This window comes from Mesoplodon bidens (genome assembly GCF_964165515.1).
Source record: "Mesoplodon bidens genome assembly, chromosome: 1".
Classification (NCBI taxonomy): Eukaryota; Metazoa; Chordata; class Mammalia; order Artiodactyla; family Ziphiidae; genus Mesoplodon; species Mesoplodon bidens.
The window spans coordinates 27,173,938-27,187,658 of record NC_138176.1 but is presented as its reverse complement, the minus strand read 5'-3'; the positions used below and the strand labels follow the sequence as shown (position 1 = coordinate 27,187,658).

The following is a 13,721-nucleotide window of genomic DNA, read 5'->3' as shown; positions in this document are numbered from 1 at the left end:
CATCCTCAGCAGTGAAAGCGTGGAGTCGTAACCACTGGACTGATAGGGAATTCCCACCCCCTGGTCAGTTTTTACATTTCCCACTTTCTGGAGCCAGACATTAAGGACTGGTACATTAAAAAACAACTGCATGTATGGAGAAAATTAGAAAGTGACTGTGTGTGCCCAGGGAAAGGCTCAGAAAAGACTGGGAAGGCCTTCAGTTTACACTTTGGCTGATCCTCAGCAAAGAGACTGTGTACAACAGTTAAAAACAAAAACAAACAATAAGGAAGACAAGCAAACCCTGAGAAAGGGGAAAATCTGGTTTCCAGAGTTATCACATTATTAAATTCAAAAGTCCAGTGTTCACACAAAAAAAATCACAAGGCATACAAAGGAACAGCAAAGTATGGCCCACTCAAAGGAATAAAACAAATCAGTAGAAACTGTCCCTGAAAAAGACCTAATGTCTGATATACTAGACAAAGATTTCAAAGTAACTGTCTTAAAGATGCCCAAAAGACTAAAGGGAGATATGGAGAAAGTCAAGAAAACAATGTGTAAACAAAATAGAAATATCAATAAAGAGAAAACTTATAAAGAACCAAAAAGAAATTCTGGAGCTGAAAAGTATAATTGAAATGACAAATTTATTAGATTCAAAGGAGATTTAAGCAGACAAAAGACTCAGTGAACTTGAAGATAGGACAATGGATAGACCCTGATTGCTTGGTTTGCAAAAGGGATTCACTGAGGTGAGTTGCCATTGACTGAACGTATTTCAAACAAGTTCTGGTGGTATATTAGTTTTCTATTGTGTGTAACAATATTACCACAAATGTAGTGGTTTAAAACAACACATATTTATTATCTTATTATTTCTGTGGTCAAGAATAAAAGAACAGATTTTCTGAGCCATGTACTTAAGAGTCTCAGAAGGCTGCAATCAAGGTGTGGGCCAGCTTCTCATCTGGAGGCTCGATAGGGGAAGGATCTGCTTCTCCACTTGCCTGGTTGTTAGTAGCAATCAGTTCCTTTTGGTTGCTTGACTGAGAGCCTCATTTTTTTGCTGGCTGTCAGCTGGAGCTCAGCCCTCAGTGACTAGATGACACTTGTAGTTCCTTGCCACATGGAGTTGTCCAATATGGCCACTTGCTTCCTCACAGCTAGAAAGGGGGAGACTCCAGCAAGATGAGCCTTACAATCTTATGTAATGTAATCACATAATCACTTACATATAATCACATATCTCCCATCACCTACGCATATACTATTGGTTAGAAGCAAGTCATATGTCCCACCTACAAGTAAGAGAGGTGGAATACACAAGGGCATGAACACCAGGAGATAGGAATCATGGAAGCCAGCTGTCAGTGGCCAATCTGTCTACTACAGGTGGCTACTTGTTACCATGGCTCTACCATGGCTCAATCTTTTCCTAAGTTTATGGGTGTGCAGCAACTGGAGTCTCTTACACTGCTGTTGGGAATGCAGTGGTAAACTTTTGAGAAATGGTTTGGCAGTTTCTTGAAAAGTTAAAGACTTACCATATGACCCAGCCATTCCACTCCTAGATATTACTCAAGATAAATGTAAACAAACTCACATAAAGACTTGTACATGAATGTTCATAGCAGCTTTATTCATAAAACCCCCAAATGGAAACAACCCAAATGTCCATCAACAGGTGAGTGGATCGACAAAATGAGATATATCCATACAATGGACTATTTCTCAGCAATAAAAAAGGAACATACTAGTGATATACACAACTAAGTGAATGACTCTCAGAATGTTATGCTGAGAGAAAGAAGCCAGACCAAAAAAAGTACTTCCTGTATGATTCCATTTATATAAAATTCTAGAAACCCAAATTAATCTGTAGTGCTAGAAAGCAGATCTGTTGTTGTCTGGAGTGAGGGATAGATGGTCTACAAAGGGGCACTTGGAAACTTGTGGGGGTGATGAAAATGTTCTGTATCTTAAGAGTGGTGGTAATCCACAGGTGTACACATCCATCACACTCATCAAACTGTATGCTTTAAAAGAATGTAGTTATTGAACATAAATTATACCTCAATAAAGTTGATTAAGAATAAGAATTAAATGAAAGAATCAGACATATGAATCTAGACACTTGGAAGAGAAAGTAATGTTGATACTGAGTATAGGTGATTTTAAACATAATTTGCCAATTTACCATTGTCATCTCTCTCGTGCATTAGCTAAAAAAAAAAAATAGAGCTACATGAAACACTTCAGATACGAATTCTTTTGAAGGTGATAATCAGTTTGCTTTAAGTAGAACAAAGGGGTCATTTATCACTAAAAATTACTAGAGATGTAAAACATTTGTCATACCTATTGACTATCTTATTTACTTTTTTAACTGCCTGTTTGTGAACTTTGCCAATTTTTCTATTAGCTTGTTCTTCCCGGTTCTTCTGTTTGTTTACATGCCTCCTCAGCCTGGGAGCTCACTGGAGACAAGGACTGCATCTCTTCTCTTTCTTTACCTCAGCCCAGCAGTGTTTGGTATTTCGTTCATGAAATGTTTGCTAAAATTGAATTGATCTTAATTCATTCTCATACACTTTGGAGCATTTAACTTTATTACTTCTGTTTTACAGATGAGGAACACAAGATGCTGCAGAGGCTGAATAATTTGCAGTCACACAACTAAATGGCAGAATTGGGACTGTAATCCAGGCCTTCTGATTTTAAACCATGGGTTTATTGAAATTGTATTCCATCCCCTCCATTGATGTTTGCCTGGGCCCTGTCTTCTTCAGGATATCAACTGAGTATTTTAAATGAATTTAAAGTGAGCAAAGCTCACCCTCCGCTACGCGCATGCGTCCCTTCCTTTTCCCATGGTAGGAAAAAAAAGACACCGCCTCCTTTCGCTTTGCTCATCTTTTGGCCCCTGCGACGCGCCATCGCCCGTGGGGAGGAGTTCACTGGTTGAAGTGATGGCGACTGGAACCCCAGATTCGCAAGCACGATTCGGTCAGTCTGTGAAGGGGCTTCTCACGGAGAAGGTGAACACCTGTGGTACTGACGTGATCGCGCTCACCAAGCAGGTGCTGAAGGGCTCCCGGAGCTCCGAGGTGAGCTGGGAGTGGACTCTCCGGGCTTAATACCGGGAGACTTGACTTCCATAGCCGTGGGAAGAGGGTCGTGTTGCATCCTGGGAATTGTAGTCCGTGAACTAGTGGAGAAGGGAGAAGACCTCGTTCCGGAGGGCGCGTGTTGCATTCTGGGGTGTGTAGTCTCTTTGGGTAGGACTAGCGGTCCTGTGAGCCGGGGTGGTGGTGGGGGAATGGAGGCGGGGAGGAAGAAACGAAATGATGGAAATCGGTGCTTCAAAGCAGAGATCGCCGCAGACGACGGATGAGATAGTGATCCTAACGAGTTCCTCATTTGTTTCTCAGAGTTGTCTGTAGTGAAGATGTCTCTTTCGGCCCCTAAATTCCGCGTGGTTTTGCCCTCAACATTCCAGATTCCTTCCACACTTTTATGCATCGTCTGTCCACAGATTTATTCTTTTCTGACTTGTCTTTCTGGCCACATTCTTGGTTTTCTGTTTCTTAGATTAGCTTTCTCCTTTGCCGTGATTTTCCCCTCATCATCCTCTGGCTGATTCCGTGTATGGGATTATTTGATAGCTTGTCACACCAGCAAGCTTTATATGTGCACACTGTTTCTCTCCAAAAAAGGACTTATCCATTGTACCCTGAGGTATTCACCCAAGTGAAATGAAAGTATATGTCCACACAAAGACTTGCACACGTTCATAGCACATTTATCCATAATAGCACCAAACTGGAGACAATCCAAATGCCCACGAGGCACGTGACTGGACAAACAAAATGGGTCTAATGACCTAGACTTTCAACTTCTAGGTTTTAACCAGGAGAAAAGAAAACATATACATCATTTTGTTACATAAACCAGCCATGCACATAATGTATCATCTAAGATATCCAGGTTTGGAGTCTTTAAAGTGGAAAACATCTTGAATACACTTGTAAAACAATCTGGGGACAGAGTCTTTAGATTTCTATGACTTTCTCCTGTAGACCATTGTCTTGCTCATAATTAACTCAGTAGCAGTGTATCTTAGCTACTTATTTTCAAGAAGTATTTTTGATTTTCAAGTTAGTTTTCATAACAGTAGCACCTCTTTCTCTCCCACTCTTTTTTTACTCATGTTTCATCACTTATTATTTCATTGTTATGTAGTTGCATTAGCAAACATAATATGTTTGCAAGCCTTCACATTTGTATATGAATGTTCAAAGCAGCTTTATTTATATTAGTTTAAGGTCCAGTAGAATTATCCTTGCAAAATTAGCTTTCATGTTATGTCCTTAGCTTCTGTTGATAGTGGCTGCAAGAAAGAGCTGAGTGAAAAAAGTGTTTGCGGGACTTCCCTGGTGGCGCAGTGGGTAAGAATCTGCCTGCCAATGCAGGGGACACGGGTTTGAGCCCTGGTCCGGGAAGATCCCACAGCCACGGAGCAACTAAGCCCGTGTGCCACAACTACTGAGCCTGTGCTCTAGAGCCTGCGAGCCACAGTTACTGGGCCCACATGCCACAACTACTGAAGCTTGTGTGCCTAGAGCCCATGCTCCGCAACAAGAGAAGCCACCATAATGAGAAGCCCACACACCACAACGAAGAGTAGCCCCCGCTCGCTGCAACTAGAGAAAGCCCGTGCGCAGCAACAAAGACCCAATGCAGCCAAAATTAAATAAATAAATAAATAAATAAATAAATAAATAAATTTAAAAAAAAACAAAAAGTGTTTGCGTTTACCATAATACTATTGCTGAAGTCACTGATCTGATGATCCCAGATATGCTTTGTGTGAGGTCCACATGGTATACTCATTTTAGGATTCAGTATCAGAGGAAAGTTTATCTTTTTTGAAGAGTTGTTGTGTTGCCTTTTACCAAATAAGAATTATGCAACTTACTGTGTTTCACTCTTTGCCTTGGTTGCACAGAAGTTGCTTTGTCAGTTTTCGTGGTAGACATATCTGCTTCCTTCTCCTTTTCATGATTTTTAGATTCTATTTCAGCTTTTCCAAAAAAAAGTGTGTGTTTTATGTCGTTTAATTCATTAAGTCTTCACAATCACTAATAAAGGAGGTACTGCTCTTACAGAGAGGAATTTCGCTGGTCCAGGGTCCCACAGTAGCTAGGAAGGGGTAGAGCTAGGATTCAAGCCTAGGCAGACAGGTCCTAAGCCCACATTCTTTGACGTCACTTCCCATGGCCGCTAGCTGGATTCAGTGGCCAAAAAGCCACAGTGCCACCATTGACTGCCCTAATATGGCTTGCTGCTTCCCGTTCCTGCTCCTCGTGTATTTTTCATGAGGGCTTCTTCTGTAGTAGATTTAGACAGGGTGTTCAGTAAGTGGTGTGGATTGAGTTAAGCTGAAGCCAGTCCAACTTTCTGGGACAGAGTTGACACATATCTCAAGTCTAAACTTTTTCTTTTTTACTGGATCTCTTACATGACACTTACCACATACCATATTGTATTTTTCTGTAGTTATGTATTTTTGCCATTTCCTTTACTAGGCTCTGAGGTTATGGGAGTGTCTTACTGATTTTCAATCCTTCTTAGCCCACAGAGCATTGCTTCTCTCTTCAGCAGTCTCCAGGTAGCTATTCTGTTTGAGTAACTGACAATTTCCATGTGTAAAACACTCATTTTCACAGCATCCACTTAACACATATTTATAGAGTGTCTGCTATGTGCCAGGAACTGTTCTAGGTACAAGGGAGACGTTGGTACACAAAACTAAGTCCCTGTACTTAGAAAACTTCCACTTTAGTGAAGAGACAGACAAAAAAAACGAAACACAAAAAAGGTGGTAGTAAATGCTATGCAGAAAAATAAAGCTGGGAATAGAGAGTGCTGAAAGGGTTTTCTGTAAATAGGGTGGTCAGGGAAGGGCTCTCTGAGGAGGTAGCATTCGAGCAGACGCTTGAATGAAGTGAGGGAGCAAACCATATGGACATCTGGAGGCAGAGAGTTCCACGTCGAGGACATGGCAACTGCAGAGGCCTTGAGATGGGGATGTACGTAAGGAATGCAGGGAGGCCAGTGTGACTGGAGCACAAAGTGAGGAAATCATACCAACCTATGTCCATGGCACAAAGAATGCTTGTGCCTAATACGCTTCTCTCGTGCACACCTGCGCTTCCGCTCCTCCAGGTGAATTGTGTGCTTGGTAAGGGTTCATTGTGGTTTTTTCCTAAACCTGTGTAAGGCGCTTGTGCTTGCTATTGCAACTACATTGTTTCATGGAGTGATATGGGAAATGATGAAATATGAGGGCAGAAAAAAAGAGGGTTGCTGTTGCTATGAAAACTAAGTTGAAAATTAGCAATACTTGTTGAAGAGAAGTACCAAGACAAACTGGTATTGAGTTAATTATGAGCAAGACAGTGGTCCAAGCCTGGGAGGAAGTTCCTAGAAATCTAAAAAGATTCTGTACTCAGGTGGTTTTACAGGTGTATTTAAGACGTTCCACTTTAAGGAAACTGAAACTGGAAATCTTAGGTGATATGTTACGTGTGTGGTTGGTTTATGTAAGAAAATGATGCACAATGTCAATGACTACATCTGTCATCACAGAAAAGACCTTGGCCCTACATTCCAACAGCCCCTGCATTCCAGGCCATTACAAGTCCCGTCCAGCCTATCTTTAAATACCTCTCAAGCCCCCCGTGCCGCCCTTTTTAACTGCCACATCTGTGGTTCAGGTCACTCTCATTGCTCGCCTGGAATACTGCAGTATTCTCCTAACCTGTCTCTCTGCCTTTAGTCCCCTGTCTAGTCCATCCTGTTTACCACACTCTAAAGCAGTAAATCTGATCATGCCACTTTTTTGTAACATTATATTACTTCGGAATTCTAAACAGCAGCCGTTAGGTATCAGCTTAGAAGTCACTTCTTTTAGGAAGCCTTCCCTGAGCACCTACCCAGTAATGGTAGTAACTGGGGCAGTAACTCCTGCCCCCCGGACTCCCAGGGCATTCAGTGCTTCCCCCTCAGCACTTACCACAAGGTATTGTAGTACCTTTGTCTTCTTTGTCATCCCAGCCTGTGAGCCCTGTAAGGATGGGGGCTATGTCTCTTACTGGCTCATAAGCACTTAGTAACTATTTGTTGACTGAATGAGGAAGCTTCTGTTAGAACTCTTACTTTTCTGCCATCGGTTTGTCAGTCACCATCCATAGGAGTTTGGAGTTTGTCACTTAAAAGTGGCCACAAGGAGGGAACCGGAACTCTCATACCTGGTGGGTGGGAATGCAAAATGGTATAACCTTAATGGGGGGTGGGTGGCAATATGTAGCAAAATTAAAACCCTCTGATCCAGCAGTCACAGTCAAGATTCTGAGTCTATCCAAAGACATGATGGCAAAAAGATACAAAGAACTATGAGGTATTTTTTGTAGCACTACTTACAATAGCAAAAGACTGGAAACAGCCCCAAAGTCTATAGCGGAGGACTGGTTGAATAATCTTATGAGACATCTATTCAGTGGAGTGCTCAGCAGCCCTGAAAGAACAAGGTGGAGATTCAGTATATACTGCTGCAGATCCATCTCAGTATATATTATCAAGTGAAAATAGCAGGGTGCAGAAGAATGCATATGGTAGGTTACATTTTATGTAAAGGGGGCAGAATCTATATATATGTCCATTGTTTGTAAAGGAACAATGGAAAGATAAACCAAAAGCTAATTTAAAATATATTTATGCATAGGAGAGAGATACCGGGGAGGGGAAGAGGCTGGATAGGTCTTATTTTATTGTTTTGCCTTTAGAAGCATGTAAAGTTTTATTTTTATTTTGTACATTTATTTATTTTTATTTATTTATTTTTGACTGCGTTGGGTCTTTGTTGCTGTGCGCAGGCTTTCTCTACTTGTGGCGAGCGGGGGCTATTCTTGGTTGCGGTGTGCATGCTTCTCTTTGTGGTGGCTTCTCTTGTTGCAGAGCACAGGCTGTAGGCACGTAGGCTTCAGTAGTTGTGGCATGGGGGCTTAGTAGTTGTGGCACACGGGCTTAGTTGCTCTGCAGCATGTGGGATCTTCCCAGACCAGGGCTCGAACCCGTGTCCCCATTCATCGTCAGGTGGATTCTTGTTTTTGTTTTTTGTTTTTTTTGCGGTACGTGGGCCTCTCACTGCTGTGGCCTCTCCCGTTGCGGAGCACAGGCTCCGGACGCGCAGACCCAGCGGCCATGGCTCACGGGCCCAGCCGCTCCGCGGCATGTGGGATCTTCCTGGACCAGGGCACAAACCCATGTCCCCTGCATTGGCAGGCGGACTCTCAACCACTGCGCCACCAGGGAAGCCCTGTCAGGTGGATTCTTAACCACTGTGCCACCAGGGAGGTCCCAAGTTGTGTTAATTTTTAAAGTTAAAAAGAAAAATAAATAAAAGTTGCTGTGAGGGAAGGAATCTGGAGGCTGGAGCAGTGCTGGTGTCCTGGTTAATTTGAAGTCATCTGTCCGCCTTTCACCAGAATCTCTCTGACCCAAGGGAGCAGGGAGGGTTGGTAGGACACACATAACAGTAGCTCCCTTTACATGGTTGAACTGCATGTCTGCCAGGAACAGGGTGCCACAGGAGGCCAGAAACCTCTGTTGATCCCTTCTTGGCTCTCTGTAAGGAGGCAGATCTGCTGAGCGCAGGCCACCCAGCTGAAACGGAGCTCACTCAGCCTTTCTCTCTTGGTCTCAGGGCCCAGCTATCAGTGAACTCATTAAAGTCTGCTGCCGCACTTCTTTCTTTCCTCTTCCCCAGCTCCATCTGGCCATCCTTTACATGGTGGTTTCCCAGTTTAAAGCCCAAGCTTCTCCCCAGGCCTTTTTACCCCCTCTGTGTCTCTCATTCCATTTCTCGACAGCTACCTTCCTTCTGTCCTTTAAAGCCCTATCCTAACTCCTGCCCTCTCTCTCCTCTCAAACCACCCCAAATCTCAAGTTTGCCTTTAAAGAATCAGAAGTTAGGTTCTCACTGGGCTTGTGGAGCCAGAGTTTGTTTTCGCAGACTTTGCCTCTCAGCACTTGATTAATAAACTCAGCAGTTATGGAGGGCTTGATTTCTCAGGCTGTGGCCTTCAGAACAGATGTCGAGCCCATGCCAGAACTGCCGTAGTGACAATGAAATGGATTTTCAACATGAACAAATGGGAAATTATCCTCCTTTACATTTGGAGGGTTTATATTTGTATGGGGTGTGTGTGGGGGTGGGCACGGAGAAAGGGTGGTGGTATAACAGCTGCAGAGAGAAGATTACAGGAAGTTTGGAAGTTTTGATTATTACCATTTTATTTTCGTCTTCCAGCTGCTAGGTCAGGCCGCTCGAAACATGGTACTACAGGAAGATGCCATCTTACACTCAGAAGATGTAAGAAACAATTTCTGTTATGATTTGGGTTTTATATGCACAGTTTGTTTGGCTTCAGGGAAGTGGAATGTTCTATTTCTCTGTTTTTCTTTTTTTTTTTTAACGCAGAGTTTAAGAAAAATGGCAATAATAACGACACATCTTCAATACCAGTGAGTATGCCCTCTCCAGTGCCTACTGTACTTACTAAGCAATCGTTTTCTGCAGGCTGTTTCTTGTGGCCTTTGTGCTTCAGCACATTTTCCTGTGGAGGCAGGAGCTGGGAGTAAAGGAGGGGTTAGTCAAGGATGTGTTCCCTCTGGAAGTGAGACTGCAGAAGAATTTGGGGTATGGGGTGTGATCAGAGTGGGGACCACCTTTGTGAACCTCTCTGATAATTTGAGGGCTTCTCAGAAGGAGAGACTGCAAACCCCATAAGGGCAGGGCCCATCCAGGACCACACACATGCACAGCGCTTGGCACCCAGTAGGCACTTAACCAGTATCTGTCCACTGTCTGTGCCTGAGGTCTTTCCTGGAGCATCTGCACCTTTCCTGGAGAACCAAGTATAACTATGTTCTTTATCTTACATTCCCATATATAACCCAGCCCTAACTACATATAAATCATCCAGGAGATTTTGAAATATAGAGACCCCTTTTGGACAAAATTATAATTTAATTAACTTTTCATCTTATTTCATTTTGCTTTTTATTTTATGTAGTTGACATTATACTTATGTATCTATTAGAAATATCTGATTGGGAATTTAACTCTTGATATCTAAATAGCTAAATATTCATTTTTTGGGGTGTGTACAGATCAGGTATGTGACCGTTTGGCTCCACATACCCAGACTGAATTTGAGCCATACTTGTAGTTTGTTAGACCACATCCCTCACTCTGATAGAATATTATTACATCTTTAGGTTTAGAATCATCTTTTCAGCAACTCTGCACTCAGATATTGAACCTCTGTTCAATAGCACAATCTTAGGGTAGGATGGACAGAAATATGAAATGTGACAAGCTGGAAATTTGTTCTGCCTATATATACATATCTGACCAAAAATAACTTTTACTAGTTCGCTGCATTTTCTTATGTTTACTTTCCTCTTTCCTTTTCTGATTTAGGCAAGAAGCTATTCAGAAGAAGTAAGTAACCCCAAAGGTAGAGGAGTGGGGGGCCAACTAACTGTAGCAGGCTGGGGGGAATTATGCTGCTGGGCCTAGGATCAGTACAAAACTCTGGTTCACAGATGCCCTTAAGTTGCCACGTGTTCTAGGATAGCTCATTGGGAATATAAAGAATATTTCAAAGGCATGCAGTAAGTCAATTCACTGCTAGCAAAGGCTTTCTAAAAGTTATAGGGTGTAGAGACCAACTTTGAGGGTAGGAAACCTTTTATGCTGGTAATATTCATTAAGTCAAGTAAATGTGCCAAAGTCATTGAACAGCCTTGTTTTTGTTTTAAGTGGATTAAATCTGTCCCTTGCAATGTTGTTTACACTACTAGTTGGCTTTACAGATCTTTTCTTCATAGTTTAAACATGTCTGGGACCCTAGTGGACCAATAGAAATTTTGATTTAGTTCAACAGAACTATGCATATAATATACTTTGTGCAAATCATTTGCACAGTGAGATGTCTTTTTTTTTAACATTGATCACATTTTTTTTTTCAGTATCTAGTCCTCCATTTTTTCTAGGGAGAACATATGAAATTGAACTTGCAGAGACAGGAAACCATTGCATACAAAGAATGTAGAGGAATACCCCTATCTCTGCATCCAACCATGGATCTGACCCCATCAATAGCCCCCACATTTAAAGCCAAAAGAAAGTAATATTGCATAGAGAGGGTTGCTATGACAACAAGATGCTCATTCTAGATAAACCTTTTTCTCTATTCTAATTTGTAGTGTTGAGCAGTCATCAAATCTACAGGACCAGTTAAATCATCTGTTGAAGTAGAACGTGTTATGAGAGGGCAAAGGCACTTTGCCTGACACAGAGGAGGAAATATCTTACATAACTACTGTGCTATGGGTTTGATTTTCCATTTTCTTCTCCAAAAGTTAAGTTAGAATAAGATCTGTGATGATGAACACTTTCTCCTGAAAGGAAGTTAAGTGATTGAATTTTGAAAGCACTTCTTGAATCAAACCAACCCATGCTCTTATTGAATTTTTAAGTTGCTCTGTTAATTCGATATTAAAGCAAAATTAAAAGATGTCTTAGTTTTTCTCATAGAACTTTAATATGTCAAAAGCCATATTGTCTAAATGTGTTTCTTAAGCAAATACTGAGTAGTGTTTTAAATTCAGACTTAAGAGCTTCTATTGTGAATGTATAAGAATGATTAATATTGTTTTTAAAGACTTTTTTCTTTTAATCATACATTCAGGAAATATTTTAATTTCATGGTCACAGAATGGTGATTAGGTAATACCTGTTGTTTTCTTTTCTTTTCTAGTAACTAAGAGGAGATAGTTATTTTATTTGTTGTAGCAAATTCCTACATGAAAATTAGGCAAATGGTATCATATCTGGCCAGCTGCAACCTCCTGCCTTGACCTTCATTCCTAGAGTTTCTTTGTTGTTGTGACTCTTGATTAAGTGGCCTTGGGTTCATTTTGTAATTTTGCTAGTCATCAGCAAATTCACTTGTATGACATTATTGTCAAGTGAGAATGCAGTTGAGTTACTGTGATTCCGGTATAGGGTTGTGCCATGTAGAAAACCTTATGTTTATAGACATTTACCTACGTTCATTGAATTTATCTCATTAAATGTCATTACCGTTGTCTGTTGTCAAGTCTGAATGTCTGTGCTTTACTTGAATTTAAAATGGGACTTCCAACCTGTTTTAGCTCAGTTCTTAATTCACTAAGGTATTGGGAGAAAGCTGACATAAGAAAATGGTGTTTTTACCGAAAGAAAAAAAGCAAATATGAGTTCAATTTAATTCATATTCTATATCATCAAGTTGACTAATCATATCAGATTCCATTTATTCCTCATTTTATATATATATACATTAACTTAAAGTAAAAAAACAGTATGAAGGAATTCACTTATACATTCATTCTATAAATGTTTATTACAATTATTAAATGTAAACAGGCTCAATTTAGCTTAAAAAGAAGGCTTGCAAACTTACAGCAATTGTCATATTAGTAGTAAAACATTTGATGTTACTATCACAGTTTCTATTCAACATTTTGCTGGAAGCCACACCTGGTGCAGAAATTAAAATTAAATGTAACTATTAGCAAGGAAGAGACAAAATTGTTATCATACAGTAGGACTATCTACTTAGAAAATCCAAGGACTGATTTTTTTAAAAAGTCACCAGTTTAGAAAACAAAACAAAGTTTAACCATCCAAGTATACACAAAACAAAGAAATATTTAAGATGAAAAACAATTAAACTATGGTCTATGTTTTCTTCCTCATGCTGGAACAAATATGAAAGAAGCAGTGACTGCTTATGTTATATCTGATAAAATAAATTTCACAATCAAAATTTGAATGGTAAATAAAGATGAAATTTACATTAAATAATGAAAACCTAGTAGTACTGATTTAGTCATTTTAAAGAACATAATGCCAAAATACATGAAAGAAAAGTAGACAGAAATGTGAGAGCAGGCAGAAATGTATACATACTTTGATAGTTTGTTTCTTATAGAAATAGGTTAATATGGCGACAAAAGATACTTCTCTAAAATAACATTTGTGTTGTAGAGGATATGTGGGAGGATAATTTCAAAATAATGAAAATTCAAATCTATGCAAGCAAATTTATGTGATGATACCCAAGCAGTACTATAAAGAAAAAAATCATGCTTTAAATATCTGTATTAGGGATAAGGCGTAAGTAAATGTTTTCTTTTTTTTTTTTTTAAGGAGTTTGTGGTTAGAATTTAGAAAGAGAACAAAAGAAATCAAAGTGGAATAAGAAAACCAAGCATGAATGACAAAAATTAGAAAAATATTTGAAACCATTAATTGGTTCTTACAGATTAAATTGGTAAAATGTCAGCTCAATCGTAAAAGTACAAATTAGTACATTTATAATTGAATAGGAGATATATAAGATAAATCAATTAGATTTGAAAAGAGAGATCTGTCAGCTTGATGCTAAAAATTTAATTACTAGTATCAAAATATCTGGCTCCTTATAATGATATAATATGATAAAACTGACATTTAAAAGAGAATATGTCCAGACTGGTTATGAGAAATAATCCATAAATTGTCAGAAATAACCAATTAAAATGTCATCTGCTTGTGATGGCTGTCCTGAGACTTTTCC

The 13,721-nt window shown here is 40.0% G+C and overlaps 1 protein-coding gene across 1 annotated transcript; it reads left to right on the top strand.

Annotated features, from left to right (window-relative positions):
* Positions 1–2,902: 2,902 nt before the first annotated feature.
* BORCS7 (BLOC-1 related complex subunit 7) lies at positions 2,903–12,212 on the top strand. The gene is made up of 5 exons (XM_081242531.1): positions 2,903–3,092; positions 9,359–9,421; positions 9,530–9,573; positions 10,535–10,555; positions 11,323–12,212. The coding sequence occupies exons 1-5, from the start codon at positions 2,955–2,957 to the stop codon at positions 11,372–11,374; spliced, it is 318 nt and encodes a 105-aa protein (XP_081098657.1). The 5' UTR covers positions 2,903–2,954; the 3' UTR covers positions 11,375–12,212.
* Positions 12,213–13,721: the final 1,509 nt, after the last annotated feature.

What these genes read in the sequence shown, in the direction of transcription:
- BORCS7 (XM_081242531.1), top strand. Translation starts at nt 2,955, where the DNA reads ATGGCGACTGGAACCCCAGATTCGCAAGCACGATTCGGTCAGTCTGTG. An exon ending in AGGGCTCCCGGAGCTCCGAG is followed by an intron (nt 3,093 to 9,358) that starts GTGAGCTGGGAG and finishes TTCGTCTTCCAG; the next exon opens with CTGCTAGGTCAGGCCGCTCG. An exon ending in ACGACACATCTTCAATACCA is followed by an intron (nt 9,574 to 10,534) that starts GTGAGTATGCCC and finishes TTTCTGATTTAG; the next exon opens with GCAAGAAGCTATTCAGAAGA.